Source organism: Salvia miltiorrhiza, chromosome 4, assembly GCF_028751815.1.
Source record: "Salvia miltiorrhiza cultivar Shanhuang (shh) chromosome 4, IMPLAD_Smil_shh, whole genome shotgun sequence".
NCBI lineage: Eukaryota > Viridiplantae > Streptophyta > Magnoliopsida > Lamiales > Lamiaceae > Salvia > Salvia miltiorrhiza.
The window spans coordinates 40,212,543-40,230,873 of NC_080390.1; the positions used below are offsets into that span (position 1 = coordinate 40,212,543).

Sequence of the window (18,331 nt, forward strand, 5' to 3'; positions counted from 1 at the left end):
ATTGCAATGATTCAGACATTCGATTCATGCATGCCAATGCTTTTGTTCATGACGATCTAAAATGCATGAATTTAACAGTTTACATGAATTCGTGCAAGATATAATTTGCCTATAATTTGATTATGTGATTCATAAGAGAAACCTTTACTAATTCATAAATTTTTTGGGTTTAAACAATGAGAATATGTATTGTCTCACGTTTCAGGCATTGCCATGTGGTTTAAAAATTGTACTTTGATTCATATGGTATTCGTATCCATGCCCGATATGAATCCTGAATCTTTAAAATCTAATTCGTATAGATAATACACATGGTTAATATACATGACCTACTGATTCGTGCCCACTGCAAGTCCAGAATTGTTCAATGCATATACATGTCATTTTTTCCTAATCTGTATTCTCTGCATTTTACAGAGGATGAAATTCATAATGATGCAACTGCTGATTCTCATTGCCACTTACCAGTTTGTGAAGACATTAAGAAACCCTATGTAGGTCAAGTGTTCTAAACATTGGACGAAGCATATGATTTCTATGAGAATTATGGATATGCTGCGGGCTTTGGAACTTGCAGGGGGTCTGTCAAAAGAGGCAAACATGAACAAATATTGTATCAATACTTTATTTGTACAAGAGAAGGTTTTAAACCGAAGTCGCATGAGGATCTAACGGAAACAAGTTCGCAAATCAAAATTCAACATTCAATCTCTGCACAGTTTTCTGATACAGTTTGTGGCATCTCCTGATCGACATGCGATCTCTGCACATAGGAGTCTTGCTCGGTGAAACAACCATCTCCATAATTTAGCATGCTAGAATTATCAATCACCCAATAGTTAAGCTTCCCTGGTAGATCCATAATCGGAAGATCAAGGAGATATCGAATCCCAAATCCATCACTGCTTGCTGCTGGAGAGTATTAAACTCTTTGATTGCTTTTGCTAAGATACAAGGTGTTGTCCTTGTGAACATAGACGGGTATTTCTCTGTCCGTTTCACATCAACTTGGTTGTAGTTCACACATGTTTCTTGACGATTCTCGTATCTTGATTTCTTCACCAACGCAACAGGAGACACGGAAATTTGTTTTGCCACATCCACGTTCTTGCGCTTGTTCGGTAAACCTAATTCATTAAAAAATAATTAGAAAAGTTAAAAGCGAATCACAACTAACCACATATCATACATAAAAACAATTTCAGATTATACACACACCATTTAATGTACTTCAAAACAATTACAAATTATAGCAAACTATTTAGAAGCCCACTTAATACTCAATTTTCTGAGCTATGAACCGTTATTCATAAATCATAGTAAACTATTTACACACCTTTTAATACGAACTCTAATAGTCGCCTTAATATTTTTTTAAAAAAAACACATCCTGTTAAATAAGCACGCATCAACTCTCTGAGCAATGGATCGTTCCTATGCTTCGAACGTATTGCATAAAGTAATATATCGAATTTCATACAATGTATAACTTTATATGCTTAATAGTCGCATATTTTAAAAATAGATACATCCACCTTCTTCTACATGTCTGCTCGCGCCATCATGTTCACTCGGCTCCCGAATGACAATACCTTTGCGCCTGTTCCTAGCTACAAACTCTGAAATAATAATCGGAAAATTAATTAGAACACATCAGTAGTATTATCTAGTGAACTGAAATTACACGTTCTTTAACTATATTCTAAAGTTTCATCTTCGGTTCATATTAAGTAGGGCAACAATACGTAGAAATTAGCTAGCTCATACTTAATCACCCACTCCAAACATTACTAATAAATTTATATTCTATTCAGCTTCAACTATTTAAAAAAAAAAATTGTTCATACACACCTAACCACCAAATGAACAAGAATTGTTATTTCAAGATATATGTGTGTTACCCAAAAAATTCCACCCCTTACCATCGGCTGCAGAATTTATCCAACCGCCATCTTCGATTCCATCATCAACGGCAATACCCTTGCCCTTGTCCTTAGCCGGTCTCTTGCCTACAAATTGGCAAATAGGAACAGTAAATTAACAAGAATGACACCATAGAAACATTACTAATATGCCAGTTCATAATACACTGTCATTCTATTCATCCATTATACTCACTGATTCATAGAGTAGTCTAGTCACAAAAATTGTACATAATGAATCCTCTTTTTAAAACAGGATGAAACAAAACAAAAGAGGGCCACGATTCATACGACAATACAGAATGAATCATACTTGCACAACGTGGTTCATACATCAAATAATTTACCCATTTAATAAAAAAATTCATCCAACTAGAATTCACATATGGTTCAACCAACACATAAGCGTGATTCATACATAGACAATAGGGGGAGGGTTTATAGGTTTGCTCCAATCCCCGACGCAAAGCACACTAGAATTCACATTAAAACAAAAAATTGTTTACTTTGATTTCACATTAAAACACATTCAAGTGTTCATATCCAGGTCGCATCGGAAAAAAAATGCTCATAAAAAATGAACCACACCATCAACATATACATACCAGCTCTCTTTGATTTGGTAATCGCCATTAAATATGTAAGATCCTAGGGTCTTTTAGATCTTCGATACTTCTATACGAATTGTCGTCTCCCTGCGCAAAGCCAAGAAAATCGTATGAATCTTAGTATGATTCGCCCTCGCCACAGGAAATGAAGAAAGGAGAGAGTAGTAAAAAAAAATCCTAGAACCTTAGTATGAATCCCCCCCTTTCTGCGCAAACCCAAGAAACTTGTATCCCCGCCGCAAATGCTGAAATGAGAGATCTCCAAATTAAAACCCTCCAACTTCCAATTCATACACTTAGAAATAATATTTTATTAATTGTTCAAAGATTTGTGAGATCAGATCATATCCTTTGAGTTCGCAGAAAAATAATACGGTAATTTAATTTCCAATTAAATGGGGCGCTATTTTCGGAGGGAGGTTGATGAAGATAATCAGCTGAATTTTTTTTGGACAAAAATATCCTTATCGGTCATTTCATGTATGAATCACAGTATCTTATATCTTGAACCGATCAAATATTCACAATATTTCTGGACCGCAAGATTAATTAGATCTATGGTTGATATTCATTTCTATTTTAAACACTAAGGGGTGTTTTCACCCTAGCCCAACCCTACATATATATATATATATATATGTATATATATAGATATATATAGAGTTGGTTATAGTGAAAATCGAAATTTAAAATGAGAACTGAGAACAACACTGCACTGGCGTATAAAGTTACTACATTCATTGTACAATTAACTGTATTCGAAAAAAATGAAAAAAAAAATTCGCTCCCTCCAGGATTCGAACCCAGATGGTGTATTCATCCATCAAAATGATGCATCCACTGTTGATAATCATGATTCAAGGATTGAGGATGGTTCTCCGTTCTCATTTTAAATCTCGGTTCTCATTTGAACCTCCCTATATTATATATATATATATATATATATATATATATATATATGGGAGGGCTAGAATAAAAACACTTTTAAGTGTATAAAATATGGATGAATCTCATCCCTTAGATCATCAAAATCTACGGTTGATTCGTAACCCTCCTGGACGAATTCGTGATCCTGGGTTCGAATCCCAAAGGTAGCAAATATTTATTTTTCACAATTCGTAATCATGTTGGATGAATTCGTAACACTGTTGGATAAAATTCGTAATTTGAAAAAACGTTTATATTTATACACTTAAGAGTGTTTTCATCCTAGCCCATATATATATATATATATATATATATATAGGGGAGGACTATAATAAAAATACATTTTATTGTATAAAATAAGAACCATTTTCAGCCCTTAGATCATATCTACGGTTGATTCATCACCTTGTTGGATGAATTTATGGTCCTGAGTTCGAATTCCATAGGTAGCAAAAAAATTATTTTTTGCAATTCATACTTATACAGTGAATTCATACATGTTCTACATAAAATTCACACATTTTTGCTGGTTTGTAGTTTTTATTTTAAGAGCTATTTTTATTGTAGCTCTTCCATATATATATATATATATATATATATATATATATATATATATATATTCTAATAAAAACCTCTGTTAAAATGAGAACTAGGAACCTAATCTTGACCTTTTAAATATTAGATCTAATAGTTAGGATTTAGTCAACAAAAGAAACTGTGCATCTATTATATTTTACTGTGCACTTAAAAAATATGCAATTTATGCAATTGAAACCAACAATGCAAAATACTCAAGCAAATCGAAATTGTGCATCTATGCAATTGAAACTGTGCATCTATGCAATCGAAATTGTGCATCTGTAGTTTAATCTCAGCCCTCTATTATTTAAATCAATGGCTTTAAATTGGTTCCTAGTTTTCATCTTAAAAGGGGTTTTTATATTAACCATACCCTATATATATATATATATATATATATATATATATATATATATATATATACTAATCTCTTATAACCCTTCACTTCCCCCAGTAAATACAAATTCACTCATGTTCCAAAATACTTTAATAACTCATAAATCCAAGACTCATAATAATTCCTCCATTCCATTACAAATGTCCTATTACTTTTGGACATGAAGATTAAGAAATGTGTAATTAGTAGATAAAATAGATTGATGAAAATTATTTAAATATTCGGTATAGAGAGATAAAATGTTGCCAAAAAAGGAATAAGATATTTGTGATGGGACATTCTATTATGAAAAATGGAATATTTGTAATGAGACGGAAGGAGTATGAAAATATATTGACTCCTCAATTTTCAAATTGTACTGCTACCCTCTAGTAAAATAGCCATAGTTCCTTCTAGAAAACTCCAAAAGACCTGTAGTTTATTGGATATGAAATTAGATCCATATAGTTTCGAAACCATATAAGGCTCATGGACATATTCATTTTCAATCAAAGTCGGTTGGTGTTAAAGTTGACCTATCTATTACATATTTATGTTGAAATTCTGCATCAATCAGACATTTGCAAGAGTAAGAATAATATCTATACTAATATAAAAAGGGCATTGGGCACGTGAATTGTCTATTTTATCCTATTATATATTTTATTTTAAGATTATTTTATATTATATATTTATAAGAATATATTAATTTATTAGATATTACACTAAATCTATGTAATATAAATCTATAAATATATCTTTCCAATAAATTATACTCACCTAATTGTTAATTGAAAAATTAAATATAATATATATTATATTTATATATTTTTTATTTTATCAAATAAAATAATATTAATTATGCGTACAATTTGTTGAAAGTAGGTGAATTCATTTTTTTCGGTTTAATTTTGGCCCGAAAAGAAAATGGACATAGATAATCACAATTTAGAAAACCAAACCGAAATTACCAAAATAACTTGATGATTGTTCCATTTTTGTTGCAATCGTCTAACAAAAAAATTACTTTACTATCTTTTATTTTCATCAGGAAATCTGATTTTATTAATTCTCAAAATAAAATTATAAACTTATCGATGTCTGGAAATCAAATCTTTGCTTTAGTTACTTCTATGCAGGGAACGAAACTAAAAGAATGAATCAAATATAGACAAATTAACAATGAAAAATGCAACATAATACAACACAAAAGCACAATAAAGTAGTAGGATTATAATAGAACACCAAATCTGGTCCTAATGCACAAGGAATATATTGTTGAGAATGAAACTATTGACCCCATTGACAAAGATGCAACACTAACTACTGTGTGCAGAGGCGGTTCTGGGGGCGTGCGAGGTGGTCGATCGCACAGTCTGTGTGTATAAATATAATTAAATAAACAAGATGCACGCAAGCGGAACCTTTACATCACTAATTACTATATAAATATAATTAAATAAGCAAGTCGCACATAGACGGAACCTCTACATTATATATACAGACGGGATCAACACACAAAAGTGGAAACATTACCTATATAAAAGTGAAAAAATTACATCGCGAAACCTCTACACCATGTAGGTGGGACCAAGTACCTATAGAAAAGTAGAAACACTACCCACATAAAGTAGGAAAACTACACTGCTCGCACGCGTGATTGAATCTAAGACCTCTCGTTAAGGAGAGTCTTTGAATACCTTAATTTTGTCACTTGAGCTAGCCTCATTGGCGTTCGTCAAATTAAAATTAAACGAACCATATTATATACAGATAAAGGACAAGAGTGGAAAATTATAAATAGTACTCCCTCCGTCCCAAACGAAATGTCCTGTTTTCCTTTTTGGGCTGTCCCAAACGAAATATCACTACAAGAAAAATGCTAATAGACAACATGCGAAGCATGTCATCTATTTGAAAATCGCATGTCATCTATGTAGGTGTAGTCTATTAGGGGCGCTAATAGACAACGAGCATGCGCATGTCGTCTATTAGCTGATAGACGACATGCGCATGAGCGTTGTCTATCAGCTGATAGACAACGCGCATGTGCATGTCGTCTATCAGCTAATAGACAACGCGAACATGCACGTTGTCTATTCGTTGAATTTTTTAATTTTTTATTTTAATTCTGCAGTTATACTTAAATTTCCAATTTTTTCAAATAAATATTTTATTAAATCCAAAAATTCATAATAAATAATTTAAAATATATACACGAATAATAAAAAGGTCATTCATTAATTTCAAATATTCTTTATCATCCTACATTGAAAAAGTATACATCATACAATCATCCTACATCAAATCCAATAAAATATTGTTGATCATAAAAATGCCTCTTCTCGTTTCCTTTTGGTTTCAGTCACTTTAGCTGCTTGTTTATCTTGCTTCTCCTGCCACTTCTTTGTTTGATTCGTCTGATCACTTAAGAAATATTCTCCATTTTCCAGTAGCAAATCAACCTGACATTACTCAAATGGCAAAATTAATGAATGAAATCAATCTTGCAAACTTCCATGTGCCAAAAAAAAAGGAATGCACATATACATATACATATACACGTGCAAGATCAAAAGACAAAATAATGATCATATCTCACAAACAATAATATTGCTGCAGTCCTAGCCTTAGAAGTCCAATCAACAGACATGAAAACATCATGACAACAAATGATATATACTGAGATATATATCTCAATAGTTTAAGAGATGAAGTCAACAAAGGAATTGCTCAAAACAAGATAGAAAAATCCATTAACTCACCTGTATGTTCACAATAAAAAAGAACTCGGGACCCCCCTTAGCAGCATATTTCTGCACGGTAAAAATAGTTTCATTTTCATCTACACAAACCAATAGCAATAGTGATTCGAGGCAAATTCTGAAGAGGTGACTGAATGTCTATAATTTATATTTTATAAAAGGCAAAGTGCAAAAAGTAACACTGACCTGAACTATGCCCTCGGGACGGAAGTAAAGAATGGAACGCCTACAATATTTTTTTTTATCTATCTAGGTTAATAGTCAAAAGAAACACCCCTTAAAGGAGTAAGTAAGGCCAATATACTGATATGGAAGAGATGTGTTGCACTCTTTCATAGCCTAACATGCTTCAATCACATAAGAAGCAATCTTAAAATCTGAAAGGAAACAATTAAGCCGCAGTTGGTGGAACAGAGAAGTTGATCTACTTTGTGCACTTTTTTCATGTAATCCTACAAATGTCCATGTTTTCAAATTTTCATATCAACATGTTTAAAGAAAAGCTCCCAACACTTGTTCCTTACATATCAATTGCTGAAACTCTTACTGCAGCAGGGCATTCATTCTAGAGATGACCAAACATAAATCTGGGTGCCTGCAGAGACAACAAGCTCACACAGACCTTCATTATATCTAAATAATGGACCATAAAATAAAATGCAACATCCTTACTGGAATTCTTCCTCAACAGTGATATCAAAACGAAGATTGTTGATGAAAATCGTTCGATTTAACTACTGCTTCCATCATCGTCCTCCTTCCCTGCAAAATCCACATCTCAGATTGTGGTGAACTAAGTGATATCATAACTAGTATTCAAGATATTTCAAGGCAGCCAACTAAGTGATAAATTACAAAAAACTAAAAACAAGATTGTAAATTATGTGGCGTGGCGATGTGCACTACAAATAAACAACCACTGCATAAGATGACTCACATAATAAAGCACTGTGCAAATAATAACTCATGGCATTGGCACATCACATGACTTTGCAATTATGAAAAAAAGAAGAAGATAGAAGGCATGAGAAAGCTAAGTAGATCCAAAGAGCAGGAAAATGGAGAATACCATCTCCTGCAGCATCAGCAACTGCAACTGCATTATACACTCAGCAATTGTCTGCCCTTGCATCGCCTCCATAAACCATCTTCTATCCTCCTCACTAAATCCAAAATTATACCAATTAAAGCACACATTTTGAATCAACCAACTAAGCATATGAATTCAACTGACAAACATTTGCTCACAACAAAATGAGAACCAAACTAAAATGGAAAAAATGAGCAATTGGATTAAGAAATTGGGGAAATAATAGCGAATGGCTGCCGAATCGGCAGTTGGGACCAACCTTTGTCGATGAGACAATCGGAAACAATAGCGAATGGCTGCCGAAACGGCAGGAGAAGAGGCGGCGTCGCGGCGGTTTGTGATGGGAGGACTGGGCACGACCCTTGCCTCCGTCGGGTGCGCGTGAGTGAGGATGTGAGATGTGGAGCAGGGGACGGCGCTGGCGTCGCCAATTTCAGAGGCGGCGACAGCCGGCCTCACCGGAGCTATTCGCGGCGGAGATCCACGGGGAAAGAGAGAAGGGCGAGCTCCATTCGCCAGCAGACGAGCTCTGTTGTGAACGGGAATTGAGAGAGAAAGACACTCCGGTGCACGGCGTCGACTTTGCCGGAGTTTCAGAGCCGCGTAGGGCGGCGATGCCGCCGGAAGTTGTAGCAGGGCGGCGACGATTTGGGCAGAGGAAGAGCTAGGGCACGATTCAGATGAAGGAGAAAAATTGGGGCTTTTCATCTTCGCCTTTTCCAGAGGATTTGAGGAAGAGCTAGGGCACGATTCAGATGAAAGAGATGGTCGACGGCTGCGGCGCCGGATTCCTCGCCGGAAACATATCGAGAGAGATGAGGAGCTCTCAGCGTAAGGAGAGAGAGAGAGAGATGTGTTTGGGGGTTTCAGCCGAGGAGTGAGAACGAGAGATGGGGAATTCTCTCTTATTTTTAATTAAAAGACACGACATGCATAACCCACGTCGTCTATCACAGTAAAGACAACACGCGAAGTATTACGTCGTGTATGAACATAATAGACGACGTGGTTGAAGCTTGTTGTCTAAGACCGCAGTAAATAGACGACACACTTTAGCTATACGTCATCTATTTACATAATAGACTACGCGTTTCGAAGCATGTCGTCTATATTGTGTAGTCTATGACCATAATTCTTGTAGTGTATCATGTTTTCTTTTTTGGCAATACACACTCTCTCTATGCTTAATATTTAGTAAATAATTTCCACCAACCCACTTTATCTACTTTATACACATTTCTTAATCTCCGTGCCAAAAAGAAGTATGACATTTCGTTTGGGACGGAGGGAGTATGTTCTTAAGCATTTTCCTTCGAAATAGGAAGCTTAGGTCCTCACCAGGGCCGGCCCTGGGGGCGGGCGGGCCTGGGCGACAGCCCATGGCCCCAAAAATATGAGGGCCCAAAATTTTTATTATATTTCATTAGTTATTATAGGCCCATAATTAAATAAAAATATTAATCTTGTTAATTGAGCCCAAAATCTGTTATCGGTAAATACCAAATCGTTAGATATCTAAAATCAAACATTAAATCTCATATGTTTCAAATTCCAGGCGTAATTCTCGAGGAAAAAAAAAACGCTTCGTCTTCTGCTTCAAGTCGTTGCAGACGCCAATTTTATTTCATGGGGAAGGTATTAATCTATTCAATTTCTCAATTTTTACCGTTGAATCAGACTCAGTCACATATATAGTTGTATAAATAGAATGAGGTAAATTAATTCTTCTCACCAATTTATTCTTTGATTATTGTCCTTCTTGTTCTTGAGCAAAAAAATTCACACTGCAATTTACATATTGTCTTGGTTTGGGTTCGTAGCGGGGAAGATTGTTGTTGTACCCTCATTGTCTATTTGTCTTCTGGAATCTGGATTCTGGTAATTGGTAAGTTTGTTCGATTGTTCCGTCCTTTTAAATTTTTAATGTTGATTTTCATTTTTTAATATCTTCGGCTTCGCCGCCTCAGCAAATATTAGGATATAGTCATCACGGAAAAATTCTAGTAAATTACATCACGAAAAATATTAGAATATAGTCATATAGCTGCAATAAGTTAGTAGTTAATTGGCATTATCTAATTCAAGCCAAATTATTCTATTATTTTAATGCTAGTTTGGCAATTGGCATTAGGAATTTATGATATAGCCGCAATAGGCAGACTATCATTAGCAATAAGCATGTATTCAGTAAACTAATTTAGGATCATAGGATGTAGTCTGCAAATTAATTTTTTAATACTAATTTGGTATTGATTCGATACATATAAGGATGTCTTTTTCTAATTGTAATTTTTATAATTTGCAGACTATCAAGTTTAGGGCTACCTATTACAAACTCTCAAACTCTCAATTTGCAATTGCTTATAGAATCATGTTGACAATGCCGATTACTGTTGCGTGAGCTTCTCAAAAAGTTAAAGTTGTTGAAAACATATTTGAGATCGTCCGTGCCAAGAGAGATTGAATGGCTTGTCAATATTATATATAGAAAAAGAAATTTTAAATAAGACGATGTTGTAGATGATTTTGCAAGTAAAAACGCTAGGCGAAATCATTTTTATAAGTAATAAAATATTTATATTTTTTAATATATTGCGCACAATAATATATTGAGGGCCCATTTTTTTAGTTTCGCCCAGGGCCCCATTTTTGCCAGGACCGGCCCTGGTCCTCACGAAGAAGCTAATTAATCAAGGAAAACTTTCTCAAATAAACTTAAGTACTTAACCAACCATCCAAACCAAATATAGCTTGAATTGCAAAACAATCACTCCCAAAGATTACAGTACCTTCTACGCACGGTCAACATACTGTGTGTAGTAAATTAAATTAAATGAAACGAGGCAAAATTGGTGATATTCTCATATGTAAAAGTTGCATTGTTTGCGATAAATAATACGTTGGAGAATAAAACAAACTAGACATGCTAGTACTACCGAGTCAAGATAGTCTTTTTTTGAAAAAAAAAGGAGGATGATACTGAGTCATGAGAGTTTGAGAATGAAGGATAAAATTTCGTGGGAAACTTGGTGGGCCCTCTCTAGATGGATGAAATGATGAGCATCAAGAACGACAATCTCATGATCTGGGACTAAGGTTTTGAAGGCGGAGCTCTCAATGTATTCTTTGGTACCGCCGCTTCTGTATCCCATATCCTTGTCACCCACAATCAACTTCGCCGGAACTCCGATCTTCGATCCTTGCCACGCCGCTACCACCTCCCAATTTCTGCCATCACATAATTCACTAATAATCTACCTCACAACATCATGTGCAGTATTTATGAATGCAATGACTCACAAGTCTAGAGCTCGGTAATAGTTGAAACCGCCCGTGAAGCCCGACTCCTGGAATTTGCCGGCGAGCAACTGAATCTCATCCTCCGTGATCCACGGCGGCGTCACCGACGGCGTTTCTAGGAAATCGATGATTTCGGTTCCTGGAGGCGCCACGACCATCTCAGTCTTGTTGATGAGAAGGAACTTCTTCATCACCGTCGCGCAATCGTACCTCGCTAGCGCCCTCTCCGCCCTCCCTGCTTCCTGAGTTCACCGTCATCGTCTTCTTACTTCGTTTTATTAATTAATCATTTTAAATGGAAATAAATAATTGATTAATTACCTGGAACTGGCAGACGTAGAAGTCATCTCCGTACTTCTGCCTCATTGCTTCGAGCGGTTTAACGTTAGCAAAGCGTGGAGTGAAGGGAACGGAAAGAGCTACGATTCCTTTGACTCTGTCGGGGCGCAGCAAGCTCAGCTGCCACGCGGCAGCCGCTCCCCAGTCCGTCCCCACCACATACGCCTATTTCCACATGCCAATTTATTATCACTGTATATTTCTAGAGAGAGAGAGAGATTAGAGAAACCTGTTGGACAGAGAAGTGGTCGAGCAGGGCAATGAGATCGCCGACGATGTGCAGCCAAGTGTAAGAAGAAGGGGAGAGGGGGGCATCGGTGTCGCCGAAACCTCGCAAATCGGGAGCGACGGCGTGGTAGCCGTGGCCGGCAAGGAACTCCATCTGACGGTGCCAAGAGAACCAGGTCTCCGGGAAGCCATGGAGCAGCAGCACCAACGGCCCTGATCCTTTCTCAGCTACGTGCATCCATATGCCGTTGCCTTTTACTCTTTGGTGATTCACATCGCATCCCATCATCATCGGCGCCGCGACTGCTTTCACCTTTGGTAATTAATTAATTAATCTCGCTCACTTGAAAACTCTCAAGGATGATTAATGCATATAAATAATGACAGAGACCACGTACAGTTGAGCTGCTAATTTTGTCTTATAGTATTTGTTATCATTGTATCGGTTGATATGCTAATTCAATACTTCGACCGTCCACCAAACATAATAATGCACTTTTACTATTTTGGGATCTTCACGCAAATTAATCTTTTTATTTTTGAATATATAATACCCATTATATGATGGATTTATTTGTCAATACCCATAGATAGTGACTTAGTCATTAACGAGGAGGACTCGGATGTGGAGGAAACTTTGGAGATGGAGGCTCCGAATGGCGCGGGTTTGAACAGCCCGATTATGGACGACACAGTTGTTGATCTCGAACGTGATCCAACTTTGGACAAAAGAGGGGGTGTTTCGCATGAAGGTAACAAGGATTTGTCCGCTCTTGGCCCGGACAATATTGCTAGTCGCATTAGTCGGTTAGAAGAGCAGGTTAATCAGGGGATGCAAATGCTCTCGGACAAGACGACCAAGCGGGGACGTGGCCGCCCAAAGGGCATGGGAAAGGAGCCGATGCAAGCGGTTCCGGAAGGTAGCATAAAAGGTCGTCTCAGGAATGCGGGTGAAATGAGCTACAAGCCGAGGGACTTTGTAGTTGATTGTAGCAATAGTGATAGCATGAGGGCAATGAATAATATAGTAAATAGACGTTGGTCAGATGAGATGGACGACTATCCTGAGTTATGGGATTGCTAGTGTCTTCAGGATTCTCAGCTTAACGATCTCTTTTCGAGTTTCGTGCCCTTAGTCTGCGTTTTGTGCTCTCAAGGGTTTTTTTCTTTTTCTTTTATAATAAACCTCAATTTAATAATATTTGTCAATTCATAATATAATTAATTATTATTATTATTACTAATTTTTAAATGAGTCAATTTTCTCCACTCATAAATTACTTAATCATTTTTGTTAAAACTCGTGTCGTCCTCTTACGAGATTAATTTTTATGGACAGAGTGAATAGCATATACTTGTAATCATTGTATTGATTATATCATATGTTATTGGATCCATAGTATTATACTTAAACTTATGTTTTAAAAATTGAAATTAATATATATATATATAGGGAAAAGTTTTATGGAAACACAAAGTTAGATGGAGAAACGAGACGCAATATGGTTCGTTAGATCAATCTTGATCAAAGGCTGAGATTAAAAGTCAATATAATTAAAATTGGTAAGATTCATAATATCTCTTAATTTACTCCCTTCTCTCTCCTCTCTCCTCTCTCCTCTCTCTATCTCCCGTCACCCCTCACCTCTCTCCTCTCTCTCTCTCGTCCCCTCTCTACTCTCTCCTCTCTCTTTCTCTCTCCTCTCTCTCTTCCCGTCCTCTCTCTCCTCTCTCTCTTTCTCTCTCTCTCCTTTTCCCTGTCACCGTGAACCCGCGCCGCCGCCTTTTCCACTATCTCTTCTTCTCCCTCTCTGTCGCCCCCTGTCACTGTGAACGCCCCAACCCGCGCCGCCTAGGGTTCAAATCCCTCAGCGCGGCGCCGCCTCGACCGCCGGCTCCCTTCGTCCTCTCTCTGTTCAGAGCCACCGCCGCCCAAGTTCGAATCCCTCAGCGCGGCGCTGCCTCGACCGCCGCCTTCCTCCGTCATCTCTTTGTTCTCCACACCACCACCGCCGCCTTCGACCGCCGCCTCCCTTCGTCCTCTCTCTGTTCAGAGACACCGCCGCCCAAGTTCAGCCCCCAAGTTCAGAGCCACCGCGCCCAAGTTCACAGCCACCGCCGCCTCAAGTTCAGAGCCACCGCCGCCTTCGAACCCCCTCAAGTTCAGCCACCGCCGCCTTCGAACGCCCTCAAGTTCAGCCACCACCGCCACCTTCGAACGCCCCAAGTTCAGCCACCACCGCCGTCTTCTGAACTCCTGCCGCCGCCCCCTTCTCCGTGCATTGAACATTCGTCGGAGAAGAGGAAGGGGCGACAGATTTTGTAAATAATTTTATTGAACTTATACGTATAATTCTGTGAACTTTTGAATTTGTGGTGTTGAACTTGTGTTGAACTTGTCTTGAATGGTGTTGAAGTTTTCTGGTGTTTAATGGGGGAAAATCGTGAGAGAGAAAGAGGTAGATGGGAGAGTAGGATTGAACTTGCAGATATAGTTTTCTGAACTTGCAAATACAGTTTTACGAACTTTCAGATATAGTTTCATGAACTTAATTATGTATTTTGATTTTAAGAGAGAGAGAGTAGAGAGGGGACGAGAGAGAGAGAGAGGAGAGATGTGAGGGGTGACGGGAGATAGAGAGAGGAGAGAGAAGGGAGTAAATTAAGGGATATTATGAATCTTACCAATTTTAATTATATTAACTTCTAATCTCATCCTTTGATCAAGATTGATCTGACGAACCAGATTGCGTCTCCATTCTCCATCTAATATTGTGTCTCCATAGAATTTGACCCTATATATATATATATATATATATATATATATATATATATATATATATATATAGGGTGTGGTTCTAGTGAGAACTACATTATTTGTGAGAACGGGAGAACCATCAAATCTAATGCATCAACTGTAAAAATTAATGCATTTGCCTGTTAAAATTAATGCACTAAAAAAATTTAAAAAAAATGCTCCCTTCAGGATTCGAAACCAGGATCTGCATTCATCCAACAAGATGATGCATCCACCGTAGATCTTGATGATCGAATGGCTGAAAATGGTTCTCCGGTCTTCTTTTATTTATGGTTCTTTCTTGAACCTCTCCCTATATATATATATATATATATATATATTTACACACATTAATTTTAGATTTATCAACCTGATAATGAATTTCTACTCCCTCCGTCCCATAAATAATGGCTTGTTTCATCTACTCCGCCGCCTTCACTGAAAATCCCCTCCGCCGGCCAAGCCAACGTTGCACTCTGCGTCGAGATCCACGCCGCCGATGTCCTCTTACACTGCCTCGACCAGATCCAGGCCGTCATCTGGTAGGCGATGCTCGACCATCCCCTTCTTCGTGTTAGTTTAAAAGACTTTTTTTTCTTCTTCAGATTTTGGATGTAATTTTCGTGTAACATCTTGGAGTTGGAAATGTAACATCTTTTGTTGTTAATTTTGATTTGTGTTTTCGGACCAGTGGATGTTTCTCTGTCTTTTGATTTTGTGAGTACTTGGAGTTTGGATCTATGAATGGATCCATTATTGTTTGAAATGTCTGTAGATAGATTTGGGGGTGGAGAGTGAAGGGAAGGCGGCGGCGCCGACGCCGGCCTCGCCGATGATGAAAGCGCTGGTGGCAACAACTAGCTAGGGATGTCAATCGGGCCAGCCCATCGGGTTTTTGGGCTAGCCCTATCGGGTTCTGGGTTAGTCGGGTGCGGGCTAATCGGGTTGGAGATTTTTTCGGATTGTAAATCTTCAACCCTAACCCTAAACTTTCGGGTTTCGGGCTAGCTCATCGGGCTAATCAGGTTAAAGGCGTAAAAATAAAATTATCATTTGTATTTTATTATTCCTAATGATCTAATGTATAATGTATAAAATATACATAGATATTAAAGATATAAATTATATAGCAAAGCATGAAATGCAAAAATATAAGATATTCAAGATTACATAAACAAAATTATATTAAAATGAGATAGTAAAATTTAACATGCATCAATGCACTAGAATCAATTTGGATTATTACTGAATAATTAGTGGATTTGCCATGCACGTCTCATTGACAGGAAAAAAAAAATTGGTATCACTTTAAAATGAGATACTAATAATTAATTTTTAACTAATGAGATACTAATAATCAATTTCTACAAAAAATCCATAATTAATTTCACTTTTTTTAATGAGATTGCACACACACACACATATATATTCTAACTAATTAATTTCACTTTTTTTAATGAGGCTACATATATATATTTAAGCAAATACCATAGATCTAAACATAGCAGAAGTTGTAACTGGATGCATCAGTCACAATTCCGTCAGCCCACCGGGCCAGCCCATCGGGTTTTCGGGCTAGCCCTATCGGGTTCCGGGTTAGTCGGGTGCGGGCTAATCGGGCTGGAGGATTTTTCGGGTTGCGATTTTTCAACCCTAACCCTCTAATTTTGTCGGGTTATTCGGGTCGGCCCACGGGTTTCGGGCTGCATTGACATCCCTAGCAACAACAACTAATTTTGGAGGAAGAAATGTTATTTTATTAACATTATTTAAAACTAATTAACCATTAATTAAATATGTGGGGCATACAACTTATCTACTAATATAACTGTCATCAATCTCCGTGCCCAAAAGAAACGGGCCATTATTTTTGGGACGGAGGGAGTATATATTAACTAACAAAAATAAAATTAAATAATAAAAAATTATTATATGCTCCTATTTGGATGATATAAATCTCAGTAAATAATTATAAAATTAGATTAAAGTATATAAAATTGAAATTGAAAAAAAAAAGATAAAATTAAATTAAAAAAAAATGAAATTGGAAAAAAGATCAAATAAAATTTAAAAAATTGAAAATATAACATAAAGTGGGCTAATAATACAGTAAATATAATACATAGATTGCAAGTCCATTTTGCTTTGCTCTGTATAGACTGTATTATTGATATCGTCTGAAACAATCGACATTGCTCAGACTGCAAGCAAATACTATGTTTCTACAAATTCTAGAAACATAGAGGATCTTGAAATCAATAGCTCTCACATGCACTATAAGGATATACATACCTTTCTCCATTGTTGTACTTGTGTTGCTTGATGAATAAAACTAGAGTTTCTCTTCCTTGACCATTCCGTTCTGCTATCTGCGTAAGTGATGGTTTTATTTTGAGATACACCTTAATGTCAGGAAGAGGATCTAGTTATATATATGTTTGGCTTAGTGGGCTTTTGATCCCTTAAATCTGCAATGTCCATCAAATAGCAGCTATAAGTATTTAATTGCTCCAACAGGCCCAATTAGCAAGTTAGCCCAATTATTTATTTATCAGTCCAAAAGTCACTTGATACACAAATTGTCTTACACAGACTTCTTATTGCTAAAAAAAATGTGCACAAATTGCAGAAACGTGAGAAAAAAAAAAAAAAAAAAGAGCGGACTGCTACGCACAAATTTGTATATTTGGAATTAGTATTTTAATTAGAATATGACATGGAATTTAATTAAATAATTAAAAAATGAATTTTTTAGGGAAATTAAAAAAATAACTTAGGAAGTTATTTAGTCAACTGAAAAATTATTAGTTACATTAAATACGGATTGAAGATATCAATCATATGAGTAGTGGATCTATCAAAGATTCAAAATCAAACAAATTGTATAAACTGAAAAATAAAGTATAAAAGTACAAGAACTTCAGCATGTGTTTTGAATAATTTTTTTAATTATTATCATGTTTATTATTAAGTTAAACTCATCAATGTAATGATTAATCATATCATATTATACCATATTACAATAACTAATTCAATTACTAAGCATTTCATATTATCAAGTTTTACCAATAAATTGAAGATAGACGAATTCAAGTAATTGAATTACCAACGTCTCATATTACAATTAGATTAATTGTACTTATATAGTTTCACTTACTAATACTCCCTCTACCCCGTAAAAATAGTCATAGTCATAGGAGGAGTAATACGAGTTTTAATAAAAGCGATTAAGTATATTATGAGTAGAGAAATGATCACACCTTAAAGATATTACTCCCTCCGTCCCACGAAGCATGACACAATTTCATTTTTTGTCTGTCCCACGAAGCATGACACGTTTCTAAAAATGGCAAAAAATTTACTCTTTATTCACATTTTCACTTTTTCACCTACCACACTT

At 36.4% G+C, this 18,331-nt stretch overlaps 1 protein-coding gene across 1 annotated transcript; it reads right to left on the reverse strand.

Moving 5' to 3' along the window:
- Positions 1-11,101: 11,101 nt before the first annotated feature.
- Positions 11,102-12,582, reverse strand: LOC131021649 (uncharacterized). Its single transcript, XM_057950904.1, has 4 exons — positions 12,136-12,582; positions 11,889-12,071; positions 11,568-11,809; positions 11,102-11,495 (listed from the first exon to the last, which is right to left on the reverse strand). The coding sequence occupies exons 1-4, from the start codon at positions 12,424-12,426 to the stop codon at positions 11,252-11,254; spliced, it is 960 nt and encodes a 319-aa protein (XP_057806887.1). The 5' UTR covers positions 12,427-12,582; the 3' UTR covers positions 11,102-11,251.
- Positions 12,583-18,331: the final 5,749 nt, after the last annotated feature.